Raw genomic sequence first — 18,050 nt, 5'->3', positions numbered from 1 at the left:
TTTAAAATGATCAACATTGTGAGAGAGAAACAGTTTGATCAACCAATCATACATTGATTACATCCACATCATGAAAAACAACTCATATTACCATTTTTTGATTTTTTAAATTGAAAACATTCTAAGAAATTAGGCACCGCTTGGCCAAAAATCGTGAAATCTTCAAAGTCCAATAAAAAACTTGAACTACCCTACTGAGAAGTCCATCATGCTGTTTTGTTATGGCGATGGGTATATAAATAACATAAAACAACCAAAGTTTGGTGCCCTCTCATGGTAGCAATTTTTGGACGGGCTCATGGTCTACCTCACTCTCTTCAATCCCACTCCCCCCTCCAGGTCTTTAAAACAGCTGTTCACCACCATCTCTTATCTTCCCCCATCCAAAACCTTGATCTCTTCTACCCCCGTTAATTCACCGCAAATCCACTTTTTTTTTGAACTACCGACTTTTGTCTTTCCTGGAAATTCCAGCAGTGTCCATGTGTTTTGTACTTTCCCATCCTCCTCCCCCCCCCCACCCCCGCCTTCCCATGCCTCCTCCCCCCAAGCCCGTTCCCTCCCACAGATCTTCCGTTGGCCCTGTTCTCTGCTGTTGTACTTGTGTGCTTCCCTCTCTCTCCCCATCTTGTCTCTCTCTCCCCAAATCAAAATGATTGATGTTAGCTCTTACACGAGCCTCGATCTTGTATACAAAAAAAAAGGGTTTTACAAACTACGCAAAACACAAATGGTGCGACGGTCTTATAACTTGCTATTGCCCCCACCACGTAAACGTAGCAATATGGACAACTTTTCTCTGAAAAAATTAAATTCGGCATGCACTTTTGTTACCACAAATCACTGTTGCTTCTATGACTATATTTGGCGATTATGCCGCTCAATTTACAAATAATGGGCATTTTTGGTAAATTTGATTATTTAAGCTGAGGTAAACTCTGCCGTTGTTGCTGTTGTTTTTGTTGTTTTAGTTGTGGTGCCCCAGCAGCGTATTTCACACGATGGTTTTCTTACTTGTGAAGATGCCTTTATATTTTTCTAAAAGCCTTCTGATTGATGGCACGCAAGCACGAATAAATGTAGGATTCCACCAGTGAATTGGCAGGGCCAATATTACTTGGTTGTTATCATGGGGAAGGGAGCATGACAACTGGCTCGTTTGCAATTTGTTTTTTTCTCCCCTTGCAGGTGGCACATGAACTACAGCACCTTAATTAGTCTAGTAGGAAGACTAGGTCCCCCTGCACCCCCCGGAGATATACTTCTAATCAGTGTTTCTAGATTGGAAAAAATGTGTAGAAAATGACTAGCTATGGCCCCAAGCTGAAAAAATGTCCCACATACCATTTTTATGCAAATTACTGCTGCCATTATCAAAAAAACGATTTTTGACATATCTCAGCCAATATTGCAGATAATTGAAAAATGAAGGTGTCTAGACCCATGTTTTGAAGGGCATAGATCATGATAGAACTATTCATAACATGATTACATGTGTCTATGGTATACTAGTATGCTAATTAGTGCTTTATTCGAGCAAGGTGCTCTACGTTGCATGACTGGGTCATTCTGAGAAGCACAGCAGGGTCAGAGATCATGATGTTCTCCTCCTCAGTGAATCTCTCCATCAACAGCCTCTCCATTGCCTCACACACTGTTTTGAGGCAAAAGAGGGACTTTGCGTAGGCCTTTCCACTGAGAACACCTTTGAGAGATCCACTTGTTACTAGTTGTGCCTCAAAGAGAATCTCTGCATATCCAGAACCACGCATCTTGTGTCCAGTGAGCATCCCGATGTAGTTCATGGATGTGTGGAAGGGTCCAATCGTTACTACATGACTAGCAAATTCATTTGGCCAGCGCCAGATGATGGGAAGGGCTTTCATGCAGACACCCAGATCAAATGTATTCAGGACCCATCTCTGACCCACCTCAGCAGTTGCTGCCTCGGAACGCTTCAGTAGCTCACGAACAACTGCGTTGTCTGTGATCGGTTGGTGGATAGGCGTGCAGTAGTCGACTGTTGATTTGCTGGGTGGGGGAGAACCAGTTGCAGAGGTGAAACCCCCTAGCCCAGGCACAGGCTGCAGGCCACAGCTTCCGATGTATCTGATGAAGAGCCAGATGTAGTACTCTTGCATCGTAGTGGCATAGACTGTGTCATTCTCTGCTGGCGGTGTGAATGATGAGCCTTCAGGGAACTTCGGGCCAACGCGAGTAAAGTGCAAGGGTGGGAGAGTTTTTGGTGTGTCGACCTTCAGGCTACGCTGTTGTGACCTATTGATGGTAGGTAGCATTCGGTCCTTGCTGCTCTCGAACCCGGGCTTGACCTCCTGCACCATGATTCCTCCAGCACTGTTTACAATGTTGCTGCCGTGCACACTGGTAGTGGTTTTATTCAAGTTGTCCCACTCACAGTGGAATACAAGGTTGCCCTCTCCTGTCACAATTTGTGGTGTACGATAAGTTGAGACTTCATCCAGGACCTTGGCGAGAGCAGTTTCCAACTCCAAGGCGAAATCGTAGCTCTCAGAGTGTCCAAGCCTGTGTAGTATTGTGGTGAGCTGTTTGCTTCGGAACAGGTGCCTTACAGTCACACAGAGGAGAATGTGCTTTGGTAACTTCCATTTTCCATCTGACACTGCACGGCACAGATCTTGTCCAATGGAGAAGACCAGACGCTTCACCTTTTCTGTCTCGATGCCCTCCTTGCCAGTCATTAGCACGCTGAGAAAGCGGACAAGGTCTGGAGGTAGGATGTCTTCAGGATTGAGCTCCATGTCTTCAGCTGTTGGTGGCCATGGTTGGTCTTTACACTCTCTGAAAGCCTGTAGAATACCCTGGCGAAGTTGGAGGGCAACATTTTGGTTCTTGTTTGTGCTTCCGAGTGTGAATGCTCGTGCGAGAGCATTGGAAACTGTTATGTTTGAGCTGTGCACAAGCCAGAAAGAAATGACATCACATTTGTCATGATCAACCTTCGTGAAGTGGATATGCTCCTTGATTGGGTCATTCTGTAGGCGTTTCAGTAGTTTCTCTGACCGATAATTTGAGTTCTCATATCCATTCAGTTTCAGTTCCTCGACATAGAGCAAGCGCAAGGAAGAAAGCTGTAGAACTTTATTCTGCTGGATGACCTGGGTTTGAATGTGTTCCAGTACTGAGTTGAATGCCTTTTCATGGGCGGCTGACATGCAAGCCTGCTCCTTTGGTGCTTCGGCTCTGTGAATCGCACGCTCATAGTTGTAGAATGCTGTGCGGAAAGCTTTAAAACATGACGGATGGTGTTTGGCCTCACATGCAAAGAGGTCTTTGTTTTTCACCTTTCGATGGAGTCGATAGAGACCCATTTTCTCAGCCCGTGTTTCGATTTGCTCCCATGCATTTTCTTTGTTTTTAAAGGATGGGAAGGTTGTAGGCCTCTCAGTATTGCGATGAGCATCTTTGGTCTCAACTTTCTCACAAAATATACACTCTGGCGGGAAGATGGGTTCAGCAGAACCTCCTGGTTTACGAGGAGAGTGATGCCATGATGAGGTTGATGGCCCTGGTTCTGTATCATCTCCCAGACGATGAAAGTGGCGGACAAAGTGCTTATAACACTTGCTGTGATATCCTACTCTTTCTAGGTCATCAGGAAGAGTTGCCGGGATCTGATCACATACTGATTGCATACGACATGGGGAGTCATGCGGTTGGTTGAGACGTCTATCCCGGATCTTTTGAAGCAGTTGCAGTTTTTCTGAAGCAGATCCTTTAATTTTACGGAGGGGCGTGAAATCCCCATGATCAGACATGGATGGTACATGAAGGATGCATGTAGGAGGAGAGCTTTGGGCTGCAGGTTCTACACTCCGTTTTCTTTTGGGCATGCTTGCTGTCGATGTCTACCATCACTGTTAAATGACAAATAAGAAATCACGAATGATGTTAAAAGTGCCTGTGAAAGGAGGCTCTGAGTTTTCAGTGAGGTAACAGAGGTTCTGAGTCATGTTCTACACTAGGGTACTTTTTAGCTGACTAAACCATGTTTAGTGGCATCAAAAGTGCTAATAGCTAAAACATCTAAATTCTTCCACACTATCGTTAGCTATCTAGGCCAATGAAACATTGTGCTAAGTTACTGTAGCTAGCTCAGCTGTCGTGCCTCTTTCTGGTTCAATTCATATACAGAAGTCAACAGATATGTCTCATGTTTGGCATTAACAAAAGTTTAAGTTACACCGACATTAGGAACATACTGTACATAGATGAGGCTAGCTTTAACGTTAGCTAACATGGTGCTAGCTGGCTCAGCTGTTATTCTGCCTGTTTATGATTTCATGCAGAAACTGAAGTCAAGAGTGTGAGTAACATTATAGTTAGCATCTTACCTGGCTAGATTGGAGGATGAATACCAAGAACAACACACAGATGGAATGGAAGACTGAACTTTCAACTGAGGTATTCAATAACATCAACGTTACCAATTGATACGAGCGCGCGACATTACCAATTGATACGAGCGCGCGAGCGCGCATGTTACATGGATGGAAATGTAAAATGGCAGCTATAGCAGCACTAATTTGGATCTCTAGTCTGTCATTTCTGCACTGTGATTGGATAACATAAAAAAATATGTTTGGGAGTTAACAGCAGGAGTTGGTAGATTTTACGTGGGCTGGGTGAGAAACCTTTAAATAAGCAAGTGAAAATCTCTCGCAATACAAAGTCAATGGTGGGAAGAAAAGTTGAGTGGTACCAATGTTACTGCCAATGTCCCGCCCCTATGCAAGACTCAGGAGCATCTTGTTGACATTTAACCTTGAAAATACCTGGGTTTAGACCCCTTATGTACCATGTTAAGTTATCTGCAGTATTAACGTATCCTTATCATTTGTAAAACTGATTATTTTGTAATTACAGCATTAATATGCATACTAGTATACCATAGACACATGTAATCATGTTATGAATAGTTCTATCATGATCTATGCCCTTCAAAACATGGGTCTAGACACCTTCATTTTTCAATTATCTGCAATATTGGCTGAGATATGTCAAAAATCGTTTTTTTGATAATGGCAGCAGTAATTTGCATAAAAATGGTATGTGGGACATTTTTTCAGCTTGGGGCCATAGCTAGTCATTTTCTACACATTTTTTCCAATCTAGAAACACTGATTAGAAGTATATCTCCGGGGGGTGCAGGGGGACCTAGTCTTCCTACTAGACTAAATGAGCAGTGTCAAAAGTAATGTGCCACGTCTATGATTTTGTGTGCCCTGAGCAGTCAGGTTTCAGAGCTTGCTGATGTGGGTTATAAGGCAGTCGGACATAAAAATTTGCTAACTTGGCACAAAAGGCGAATTAGCTGGACTTGCGGCAATCCATTGCCACGCCCCACGTTAAGGTAGTCAAAGCAATCATGAAGTGTATTTGCTGACAAACTCATCGGACTAATGGTGTGCGTCTCTTCACTTGCAGCAAAAAAGGCATCAATGTTCGCTCGTTTGGCACGGGCCTGCACGTAAAACTACCTGGCCCGTCACCTGACAAGCCCAACGTGTATGAGTTCAAGACGTCATACGAAGCCATGTATCAAGACCTGCTCCAGAGGGATAAGGAACTGTATCCTGCAAAGCTATGTTATTTAGAATTTTTCAGGATAAACAAATTATCAAGCTGTCAACAACATTATTCAATTTCAAATCTCAAAATGTATCTCTAATTATTCGGTGAAAAGAGATTTTCCCATGACAGTTGAACAATTTGCCTTTCGTATGATGTCATTTTTGTGCGGATATAGTGAAAATGTCAATTTGATTGTTATTGAATTGTCTTGTGTCCCATTTTGAAACCCCAAAAAGGATTTTTGGCTCACTTAAAGGATTATAAACAATTAACCAGATGTAACTCGATAGTTAGGTTAACCTCACCTCAAGGTTCATTACATCACTTGAGATATAAGGGAACTCAACTATGAAGATAATTTATGATATGGACGAGAGTACCGCTCATTTTCTCCCCATCTCATACTCTGGCTGTGTTCCAACTTGCAAACCCAATATAAATGTCCCAGAATTGAAAAATTGTTTTCACCATCTTTTCATGGTGCAGTTGAAATTGTATGAACTTGAACTTCACCGCAGCTTTCTTTTTCAATTTTTGCAAACCGACCCTTTTGCATTTGTCGTATGATGCCATTACCCTCTTCCTTTTGCAGATGATTCCACATTGTCATATCGTACCCCACGCAACTGCTAGGGAATCTGCAGATCTACAAATTACTTTACACGTGAATACAATATGCCAGTCGGATAGATGGAACATGTTCTTCAATCTTGAAAAATGTCACCGTCTCGCCCTGTCACTCTGGAATGATTGTCAAACATACCCACCGTTTCCATGGTGAATCACTGGAAGAGGTTCAGTCTCTTGAACTTCTGGGCCTCACCAACAGCCATGACCTCTCCTGGGCCAACCACATAGGAAAGCTTCCCTCCAAAGTCAGCTGCAGATTGGGCATCCTCCTTTGATCTAAGTATTTCCTTGGAAAATCAGAGCTACTCAGTCTATAAGGCCTTTGTCCAGTAGTTCAATGGAGTACTGCTTTCCACTATGGGCTGGGCCTCCAGCATCACATCCATCTCTCCTGGATTTTAAGTCTAAAGCTCTCAACATTATTGGAATTTCCTGTGATGAGACTGAAGCACAAGGTCTGTTGCTTTCACATCACAGGCAGGTCGATGGTTTGCTCTCTGTCCTCTGACCCTACCCAGCAACTCCCGGATGCATGCTTTCTTGCAGTAACCCGCTCCCGATTAAACTTCCAAAATCCAGAACGACGGCACACATCAACTCCTTTGTTCCTCACTTCTCCCGTCTATGGAACCATCTTCCAGAGGCCGTTCTTTTCCTTTCTTTCCTCGAGGGCTTCAAGTAAGCAGTACACGCTCATATGATGTCAACCCCCATCATGGCCCAATTGGCCCATCATCTTTATTGCCCCCATTAATGCTTCCTAACACAACCCTCTTACTTGCTGCTTTCAGTGTTTCCTCCCCTCTCTCTCTTCTTTTCATGTTTGTTATTCCCCTACTGATTGTGCCCAATTGCTTGCCCTGCTACCGCACTGTCAGTGCACCATTTCTCTTCCATGAGCCTCGCTCTTGTAAAAAAAAAAAAAAAAAAAAAAAAATTGTTTTGGCTAACTGTGCATCGACATTGATAATTGACTTCAACTATAATTGAATCTCATGGCATTCAGCAAGCTGTAATCTTTCTTGTTTTTGATCATATTTTTTTGTGCATGTTCTCAGTGGCAATCATAAGCTGCCATGGTACCCGTAAGTTCACAAGCAGAGATGCTTTGTAAAGGCGGACTTGTGTGGTTAGCTATCTCCACTCAATCAAGCCTCCATCTGGCATATGCTCTCTTTGCCTTCTGGCAGCACTGATGCAAGTGGAAATACATTTTGTCATTCAGAACCAAGGAGATGTCAAGGAGATGCAATAAAAAAAAAATTTTTAAGCCCCAAAAAAAAAAAGCATTTTGCATTTAGCAGTAGGCTCAAAGGGCAAGTTTCCCTCAAATTCACTCCCAAAGGTGGTTCTGAATAAAAATAAAAATAAAATAAATTTTTTATTTATTCAGAACCACCTTTGGGAGTGAATTTGAGGGAAACTTCCCCTTTGAGCCTACTGCTAAATGCAAAATGATTTTTTTGGGGCTTTAAAAAAATTATTGCATCTCCTTGTCTTTTTTATTTATTTATTTATTTTTTACTCTGCCAAAAGCTAGTCTGTAATTCTGCTTCTCTTATTTCTCCCTCTTTAAATTCTGTCCATCTCCATCCATCTGTCCATAAATTCATCTCAATTCATGAATAGATAACATAAAATGTGTCATGATGTTCGGATGTCTGTCCGTTCTCTGTCCGTTCGTTAACCTTTTGCTATTTTTGCTACTCCTTCCTTATAACCTGGCTGATTGTTCTGAAACTTGGCAAATTAATACAGGACAGTAGCCCGCACAATTGCTCGGGCCTCGATTTTTCTATTTCGGATCATTGGGTATCCTGAGGGGGTGTTTCCCCCCTGAAACAGCAGATCACTACTCGTCCCCAATGTACCAACCGATTGCTCTGAATCCCGATACAGCCCTTCTACTCGATGGTTTGCAGGGTCGCTCAGTCTTAGATTTTTCGATTTCGTAGCAGGGGACCTTCCAGGGGTTTAGGGAGCTCGATCTCCTCCCCACACTCAGCCTTCAAGTGATGCTTACTGATGCTTTGCGGACAGGGTGTTGTATCATGAAGTGTGCTGTCCCTCAGATGGATGATAAATAATTGAGGCGTTTTATCCACTGTCATTACACAGGTTGGAGGTAAACATCCAAAAACTTCTTTCCATGAAGAACAGGTAAGTTGTCGACAGGCATTCTGGCGAAATTCCAGAAATTTCATCTCTAACCTACAGGGGGAATTCCAGCTGCAGCTGCTCTCCCAAGCAATGATTCAAACCCACGTTATTGCTATCAATCTGTAAACTTCCCATTCAAGAATTTTGATACCTGTATGTCACTTTGATACCTGTATGTCACTTTGATACCTGTATGCGGTCGACCAACAATTCCTGAATTGGGAATTCAAATCATGAAAACATCCATTCGCATTTTTTTGAAAAAATCATTACGGAAACGTTCTGCAGAGTTTTGTGTTACATTTTCATCTTTAGGTCGCACAATGTAAAAAGGCCTTCACATAAAACCATGTAAACCACCTGTCATTTGTAAATCGTCAGATACATATCATGAAAACAGGATGACAGCTTGTGACTGTGGCCACCGCACAGTCCTGACATGTCCACATGTGGCAATGCTCTGTGGGGGTACGTCAAAGCTAAGATTGCAGAACATCGCATGGCATCTGTTGATGAACTAAAACAACGCATTCAGGAAGCATTTGGCACCATAACACATGGTATTTTGACACCGCACGCACGTGGAGAAAGATTATCTTATGCTGTGACAACGGCCGATGTCAGACGGATACACTCAATGTCTAAGGAGGTATTGTAATTGTTGTATTACTATAATGTTATTATTACTCCTGTTATTATTTATTACTGTTATCGCTGTAATATGGTATTGCCCTTTGGGCTTATGGCTCACCCTGGTAGATGGTCTTCACAAATCGTGTATAATTGGCTCAAACCGTATCCTGGGACTTGTGTCTCACTCTGAACAATTTAAAGTATTCAAACTTAAAATTGCTGGCGATAGTTTTTGTTATACAGTCTATACATTACAGGAAATATTTAACTACTCTTGTATAACTTTGAGATTATACAGTGCAAATATTTGTCACCGCTACTAACATAAAGCAATCCCTCATCAAAAGTCCAATTTGCTGGCTTTTATGGCCCAGCAGTGCAATAAAGCCTTGCGTTTGGATGATTTATTCACCGATACGTACCGTAATAAGCATTGTAGATAGCTATTTCGAGGAATCCAAGCATGACAATTCCAACTACTCTGATGTATATTTATCATAACTAAAGCCAGGTGATAGAAATGTTACTATGAACAAAGAATGATTGTCTGGTAGACTACAGTAAACATGACAGATTTATTGAACTGTATTATACATATTGTTGCGGTTTTGTGTTTTACAAATAAAGGTTAATTTCCCCTCATAGTTCAGTCACACTACAACACGTAGCCTCGCGATAGTTCAGTTATTTCATAATAAATGTAAGCATAGGCCTTTTCCTGTGTTAGTTTTGCGTTGAGTAGAATAATGAGAGATAGGTCTCCTTCCAATGCTTATGCTGCCTCGATGCTTTGGCTTTGGTGCGAAATGCCACGAGGCAGGCCTGAACACGTCGATCAAGGGCGAAGGAAGGCGGGGAAGGAGTGACGGTAAGCACGAGCCGCCAATCAGGGCTCGAGGGGAGTGGCTTAGCACTGTGGCAAAAGGCGTGGTTTTGGAACATTCGATGCGGGCCAGGGCGAAACCATATAACCCTGTGCCGGAGCCCCCCCACGTCAGTTATGAGATGAGGGGAGACGCGCTGTGACAATTTCTGAGAGTGCGCGGTGTTGAACCAAGTTGTGAGAGTCAGTTCGGAGAGCCAAGTTGTGGGAAGGGAGGCAGACGAGTTACAAGTTGAGTTCGCGGTTGAGCGAGTCAGATCCTCCGTTGAGTTACGAGAGTGAAAGCGCGCCGTTGTATTAATCGCGCTGTGAAGGACCGTCGTGCCGGGCGAGAGACGCGCATATTTTCCTGCCTGCCTTTGTTTGAGATACGCGCTGTGAGGATCCCTCCTGCCTGCCTGCCTGCCTTCGCCAGGGGACGTGCGGTGACCGCCAGAGGGCCACGCCGGGTGAGCTGTTCCTGAACGACAAAGCCGGCGTGTTCAACGCATGAACAATCCTTCCTTCATCCCCCTGTGAGTGTGAATGGGCCCATTGTCTGGGAAATAAGTTAAGACTGACTAAGATCTGCCCTGTGTCTCTGTTTTCTGCCGAACCATTGTACATAATAGTGTAAATAAATCGTGTTATTTCTTTGATTCGACCATCTCGTGTTTTCCATCAATGACTGAGCGTGGTACGAATTATATCGCTCTAATCGGGTTCCAATACCAAGGTAATAGCACGGACCACGTGGTGCGCCATCCACTCGGGTGCACTCAAATTACGCGTGGTTCGTGCGAGACTTGATCCCCGCTTCCGTGGCGGCATGGGTACTTAGGTACGTGCGAACATTGTCCCGAAACCCTGTCCCGCATCTGACCGGAAGTGGCGACTTAAGTCTCACGGTTGCGACAACCCAAGGAGAGCAAGGGGCTTAATCTCCCCTTGGTAAGGGAACGGGGTCGCGCAAAACCGTAACATTTGGTGTCCGGGAGTGGGATTGGACCTGGAGTGCGCTTCACGCACTCGAAATTACGAGCGAACGAAATTTCGTATAAAATCCAAATTATATTCGTACCATGGCTGTCCAAGGCGGTCGAATGCCGGTGGGGGTAGAAGAAGAGGTAGAAATGATAACCCAGGACCTGCAGGAGAGACAGTTGGTAGTGGTGGAAGCCGAAGAAGGGGCGGTAGCTGGTGAAGAAAATGGCGGCGCCTCGCACGTGGCCGTGGCAGCCGAGCCCGCTGTGCAGGCCGCATCTGGCATTGAATTGCTCCTAATCCAACTGACTGCGAAAATGAACAAATCAGGAGCAGAATTGAAAGCAAAAATGGATGCCCAAAAGGACGATATGAAGGCTCAGAATGAGAGATTGGAAGAACAAATGAAAGAAATGGGGGACAAATCAAAAAGGGAAATAATTGATGCCCAAAAGGGCGAAATGCGGGGACTAAAGAATGACATGAATAAAATAAATGAAAGAATGGACACCCGAGGGGAGACATTAAAAAAGATGAGGGAGGAATCCAGGTGTGACATGCAAAAGGCAGGAGAGGACATTGGGCGCATGTTGAGCGGGAAGGTCGCGGTGGCGCGCGACTAGGTGAAGCGATGTGAGGAGCGAGTGGGGAGTGAGCTTGAGCGAGGGATGGCTAAGTTGACCGGGGCCATGAGGGTCGCGACGCGAGAGGAGGGTGTAGAAGAGCCGACGGTCGCCGAATTGGATGAGAAAATTTTATGGGCACCGGCGGTCATCGAGAAAAAAGAAATGATTGGGGCCGAAGAGACGGTAGAATCGGAAAGTAAATCACGGGAGAAGGTAATGGAATGCACACAAAGACTGTATTCACACCGTGATGCCGTGCTTGCTAACCCCAATAAAGGTTTACAGGTGCAGCCGGGGAAGGAGGACCCCGAGGTGAGTGAAAATAATGGCGCGAATGTGTTTGGCGCGAACGAGTTTTTGGCGCGCTTGGGACAGAGTCGAGACCCGGCCGATCGCGGAAGGTCCATTGTGCGGTGTACGAGGGCGACTAGTGCGCAGTATGAGAGAGAGTGTGCGCTGAAGCGTGTGAGAGAAAAGTGTGCGCCAGGGTGTGCGATGATTGGGTGTGTAACAGGAGAGTGCACACCCGAGGGTGTTACGGAGTGTGTAACGGGAGAGTGTGTGCAGGAGTGCACACCCGGGGGTGTTACGGAGTGTGTAACAGAAGGGTGTGCGATGATGGGGTGCGTGAAAGGTTCGAGTGCGCCTGGGTGGTGTGCACCAGAGAGTACGAGGGAGAATGCACACCAGACTGTGTGTGGGAAAAGTGTGTAATGGGGTGTGTGAAAGGCGTGAGTGCGCCTTGGTGTGCAGGTACGAGTACGGAGTGCGAGGGAGAATGCACACCAGAGGACGTGGAAGGAAAGTGTGCGGTAGCGGAGTGCATGGGAGGCGTGGGGACGCCTGGGTGTGCAAGTGCGGAGTGGTTCACGAGATGTGAGGACGCGGATCAAGCATCGACACCGAGCGAGGTAGCGTTTAGCGAGACGGATAGCAGACGTGAGCCCCCGGTGAGTTGTGTGCAGCAGGGACCGGCGGGAATCCGTGCTGCGTCGGTCTCACAAGGACTGGCGAGCACGATTCGTACCGGCCCCCGCACTGCATGGTTGGTGCCGTGCCGTGCCGTGGCGGCAAAGGCAATCGGCGAGGTTCAAGGGGAGGTAGGAGATTTCGGAGCCGCGCACCTTGGCGGGTGCGGTGCTCCGACCGGGGCCGGTTGGGTCACCGTGCGTGGGACCGCGAGGCCCCGCGCAGGGATTGAGCCCTGTACCTCGGCCCATCCATCCCTCCTCCCTTGGATAGAAAATGCCGGACGGAAACCCCATATAGGAGACCAACCACCCACATGGATCGCTCGGCCTTTCGAAGCCGAGCTGTGACAATGTACATCCACTTGGAGAGGCTCATAGAGTGTAGCGGACTGATGAGGATAGTGTACCCTACGTGTGGGAATGGTAGTGTTACCATTCCGCACCCAGGGCCCATGAGCATTAGTTTAGGGGGATGGCAGTGACAGGCACATGGGGGTGCAGCATTGGTTACCTCCATGGGGCACCGAAGCTAGCCGAGGGAGGGCTAGGATAATGTTAGGGAACTAGAAGACTGCAGGGACATGAGATTTAATTAGTGACATCTGTACCTGTAGTGGGGACGTAGGTAGCTTAGGTGGATGATAATGACGAAGGGAGTGCATAGTGTAAAGGGACGACGGGGAAGCACGAGTTTTAGGGGAAGTAGTTAGCTAGATGATGCTGTGTGTGTGAGGAATTATATTGTTGAGACAAATGGAATTGTGTTTGAGGTGTATGAGCACAAGAGGTGTCCAAGACGGATGGTGTGCGAGAAAGAATGTGTGTGAGATAAATGGTGTGTGAGAATATTTGGTGTGGAATGCTTGGTGTGGGAATAAAAGGTGTGGAATGCATGGTGCGAAGGAGTGAATGGGGGGAGGTGGAACCCATTCGGGAAAGCCCGGCGGGGGGGGGGGGGGGGGAGGGTAGTGTAAAGCCAGGTAGAGGGCGTAGGCAAAATTTGTATGGATATTGACACCTGTGATGCAGGTAGTGGAAAAGTAGTGTTTTGTTGGGTGCATGAGTATGTGTAATGGCTGGGCGTGTGGCTTAATTGGTGCGTATGGTTATTGGGGCACTCCGCCACTGGTAGTTTGTGGGCCAGGTGAGGCCGCAGGTAGGCTCTGGGAGCCAGTTAGGGTAGTTGTGAGTGGGGCCCGAGGATCCCAGGAGAGGACCCGGGTTGCCCAATGCCAAGGTGGGAATCAGGGGGTAAAGTGCCAGGAGGGGCCTTCCCCAGTTAGGTAATCGCGGGAGCAGGTAAGCTCGGGTGGCGACTTCAGTGGCGGAGGTGTGCAGGGAGGTAGACCTGCTGGTAGAGCCACACGACCCAGCCCCGAAATTGTGCAAGGGCACAGTATGAAAATTTGTGGGAGTGAGACCCAAATTTTGGAGGGCACCAGGTGGGCAATGGGAATTCTGGTTCTTAGAACCACATAGTTTAAAGAGGCCGATTGGCAGGGTACGACCCCGGGCAGTTTAACAGAGTAAATGTCAGTAGAGTAGTTAGGATGAGAAATCCCTTCGCGCCATCCACAGCCATTCACCAAGTAGGACGAAGCTCCACACCAAGGCTCTGTAAGCCATTTGGATAGTAAATATGCATCACGACGTAAGGGTGACATTGTGTTTTGTTCCATTCCTTCCTTCCTGGGAGGGATTGGGAGACGAATTTGGAATAAAGCGGGATATGGGAGACAAGACGTAGAGACGAATTGTAAATACAAGTGGGGCTAGGGTAGTGTAAGCCGACGGTGGGGGGTACGGACGGCTAGGGACGAGCCTGCTCTGCTCGCTCTTCCGCGCCCCTCGCATCGCATTACCTTGTGTTTATTTGTGCCGTTGCGTCCTTTCCGCTTTGCTGGTCGTGCTTTGTCTCTCCCCCCACCCCAGGACCATTTTGGAGGTGGAGCTGTGCAGCACCATCGACCCGTGCAGCATCCTTTCTGCACCTTGCTATATCTGTGCAGCCGAACAGCGCAGCACTTTGCTGCCGTATCCTTCTGCGGCACCCTTGTTACATCTGTGCACCCGAATGGCGCAGCACTTTGCTGCCGTATCCGTTTGTTGTAACTTTGCTGCACCTGTGCAGCACTTTGCTGCCACAAACCCTTTGCTGCACTACACACACTAGGGACCACAACCCTTTTTTTTTCTTTTTTTTCTTTTGTTGGATACAGCGTCGAGGCTCGTGAAAGAGCTAACATTTATCAAACAAACAAATCAAACAAACAAGCAAACAAAGTATATAAAAAGGGGAGCGGTCGACAAGATGGGGAGAGAAGGGGAGGAAGCACACAAACACAACATTTGAGAGCAGGGACATCGGGAGATGTGTGGGAGGGAGAGGGCCTGGGGGGAGGAAGGCAGGATAGGTATAAAACGCAAGGACACCAAGGACTTCCAGGAAAGAAGTCGGCACCTCAAAAAGTGGATTTGGGGTGAAATTAGCGGGGGTAGAAAAGATCAAGGTTTTGGATTTGGGAAGATAAGAGATGGTGGTGAACAGCCGTTTTAAAGACCTGGAGGGGGGAGTGGGATTGAAGAGAGTGATGGAGTTTGTTCCAGAGGTGGGAGAAAAGAGGAATGAAGGAGTGAAGGTGAGCAGAGAGTCTTGATTTTGGCAGTTTAACCATTAGAGGGTTGCAGGCAGATCTTGTGCGACCTGTAGGAATATTTGGGGGACAGAGCCCAGAGAGAGCTGGGGGAGCAAGGCGGAGAGGAGTCGGTAGAAGACGGAAAGACCACCAACCTGCCTGTGGTGAGTAAGTGAAAGGCCCTCGGAGATAGCGTCATCGCGGGAGATTCCAATGATTCTGAATGCTTTGGTTTCAACAGCGTGAATACGAGCTAGGTGTGAGGCAGGAGCACCAGCCCAGAGGGGAGAGCAGTACTCCATTGAGCTGCGGATGGAAGCCTTGTATGTGGTGAGGAGCTCAGTTGTGCCAAGGAAGGACTTCGCACGACGGAGGATGGCCAGTCGGCGACTGGCTTTGGAGGCCAGCTTGGAAATGTGGTTTTCCCAGGAAAGATCATGGCAGATAGTGAGACCCAAAAGCTTGAGTGACAGAACTTCTTGGAGAGGATTATTCAGAAAGTAGATGGGAGGGTTGTCCAGTCGGTCTTTTCGGAGAGACATCGTAAGAGTGTGAGATTTGTCAGGATTGAAAGACATGTTCCACTTGTTTGCCCAGTCTGTGATTTTGTCCAGGTCTGCAGAGAGTGAGGAGGCTGCAGACTGCCGATCTGAGGGATGAGGAAAGGAGCGGCAGAGAGTAGAGTCATCAGCAAAGAGATAGAGAGGATTTTCAAGAGAGTCAGAGAGATCATTGATGAAGACCAGAAAAAGCACAGGGCCCAGAACACTGCCTTGGGGAACTCCAGCGTGAACAGGAAGAGGAGATGAGAGAAACCCATTCAGGGCCACACGTTGACTACGACTAGAGAGAAAGTCCGCCAGCCATGCATGGAGATTTCCATGGATACCAAAGGAGGAGCGTTTGGTGAGCAGAGCGGGGTGCCAGACCGTATCGAAGGCACGTGATATGTCGAGGGAGACAGCTCTAATTTCCTGTTTGGCATTGAGGACCTCCATCCATTGTTGAGACAGCAGAAGCAGCATGTCCAGAGTAGAGTGACCTGGTCTGAAACCAAATTGATGATCAGAGATCAAGCCATTGGAGAAGAGGAAAGATTTCATATCTGAAGCAATGATGGAATCCATGACTTTGCTGATAATTGGGAGAAGGCTGATTGGTCTGTAGTTGCTAGGATCTGTTTTTGCACCTTTTTTGTGCAAAGCGGTGATGTTGGCTGACTTCCAACCAGATGGTAGTTGACATTGAGCAAAAGAGAGGGTGAAGAGAACAGAGAGGGAGTGAAAGAGCAGAAGAACAGGATTTTAGGACCCGTGGGCTGATGCCATCAGGTCCAGTTGCAGAATCAGAGTCGAGGGTTGACAGAAACTTTTCCACCTTGTCAGGAGGAAAGGACACGGAGTCCAGGAGCAGCTGGGTACGGTGGGTACAGAGAGGGATGGGTTTGGGACACAAGATTTAGAGGCAAACACAGAGTTGAGGCATTCAGCTTTTTCACGTGCAGAGTCAGCTGTGGAGCCATTTGAGGTAAGGGAGGGGATGGAGGGGGAACAAACACCAGAAACAGATTTGACCAGACATCACCAGGATTTGGAAGAGGGAGACAGATAAGAGAGTTCGTTCTTGAGAACGGAGAGATATTGTTTCCTGGCTCTCCTGAGGGTGGACACACACTTGTTTTGGGCTTTGTGAAAGGAAATGAGATTTCCTTCCGTTGGATTTGCTTTCCAGGAGACGAAGGCAAGTTGTTTCTGGGCCACAGCCTCACCACAAGATTCCGTGTACCATGGACGGGAGGAAGGGTATGACAACTGAAGACGAGATGGGATAAATCTGTGCATGAGAGAGAGCAATTTACTTTGGAAGAATTCCCAGGATGAGTTGATGTCAGAGGTGGTAGAGATGGGAGACCAGTCCAGATGATTGATGGCTGCTTGAAGACCGTGCCAGTTGGCCTGAGTGAAATGCCAGACTCGTCGACGCTGAGCAGGCTCCCTGAGAATGGTCAGAGAGATGTCCACTTTAACAAGCACATGATCAGATGAGCCGATTGGAGCAGAAGAAGAGCAGCAGACATTTTCAGGGAAGTTAGTCATAACCAAGTCCAGAAGAGAAGATGCTCCGTTGACTGAGATCCGGGTCGGGAAATTGACAGATTGTGTCAGTCCCAGTGAGTCGCAGAAGTCCTTTGCTGAGGAGCCATGTCTGGTGAGAGAGGTACCCACACCCAGACAACTGGCATGGTGACAATTGAAATCACCACATATTAGGAAGAGAGAGTTGGGATGAGTACATAGAAGTTGGTCCATATTATCAACCCTTGTGGCTTTGCACCTCTGCTGTGCAGCACTTTGCTGCAAAATCACCTTGCATCTTCGGACCACTTGCTTTGAGTGGCGTCAATGCCAGGCAGTCGGACCACATGAGGTTGGCCCTGCCTGGCAAAGAAATGAAATAAAAGCATTTTTTGTGCATTTTTTTTATATTATGGTGTGCTAGGGATGAGAAGATGTGTAAGTTAGATAGCCCTGAAGATCAAAAATGGCCTGTATGCCGGTCCAGGGGCTAGCCGGTTTTGATAGGTACACAGAAGATGCAAGGAGCAAGCAGCAAGTGTCATGAATCATGATTGATGAGTGTGTTGTGTTTTTGCTGTGCTTTCTCTCCCCACCAATCTTCTCTTCAAAAAAGGACATGTCCTGGGTCGTTGAATTGTAAATAAATTAAGTTTTTGTGCTTGTAAATATAAAAATGCTGCCCCCCGGCTATGTGTTTAGTTTGACAAATTCCGGAATTCGGTTAGTTGTGGGCGTGAATCTGATATGTAGCTACTCAACGCAATAGGAGGGACATATCTAGTGTTTTTAAACTGTCGCATACACGGGTGAGAGTAAATGTTCGGGGGAACCACACCTATATGTCACATGTAAAAGTT

At 46.7% G+C, this 18,050-nt stretch overlaps 2 protein-coding genes across 2 annotated transcripts in view; one reads left to right on the top strand and one right to left on the bottom strand.

The window, feature by feature from the left end:
- LOC144892686 (uncharacterized) overlaps positions 1-4,385 on the bottom strand; it is a 451,569-nt gene extending 447,184 nt beyond the window's left edge. The window contains exon 1 of the mRNA XM_078780825.1: positions 1,932-4,385. Coding sequence (XP_078636951.1) covers positions 1,932-3,872 — 1,941 coding nt within the window. The 5' untranslated portion in view covers positions 3,873-4,385. The remainder of the gene's footprint in view (positions 1-1,931) is intronic.
- The window catches only part of SSU72 (SSU72 homolog, RNA polymerase II CTD phosphatase), a 54,751-nt gene that overhangs the window by 18,404 nt on the left and 18,297 nt on the right, over positions 1-18,050 (top strand). Inside the window, exon 2 of the mRNA XM_068103316.2 lies at positions 5,467-5,610. Coding sequence (XP_067959417.1) covers positions 5,467-5,610 — 144 coding nt within the window. The remainder of the gene's footprint in view (positions 1-5,466; positions 5,611-18,050) is intronic.

Source organism: Myxine glutinosa, chromosome 6 (assembly GCF_964187855.1).
Source record: "Myxine glutinosa chromosome 6, kmMyxGlut1.1, whole genome shotgun sequence".
In the NCBI taxonomy this organism is placed as follows: domain Eukaryota; kingdom Metazoa; phylum Chordata; class Myxini; order Myxiniformes; family Myxinidae; genus Myxine; species Myxine glutinosa.
The sequence above is the reverse complement of the archived record's forward strand: the minus strand, read 5'-3'. Positions and strand labels throughout refer to the sequence as shown.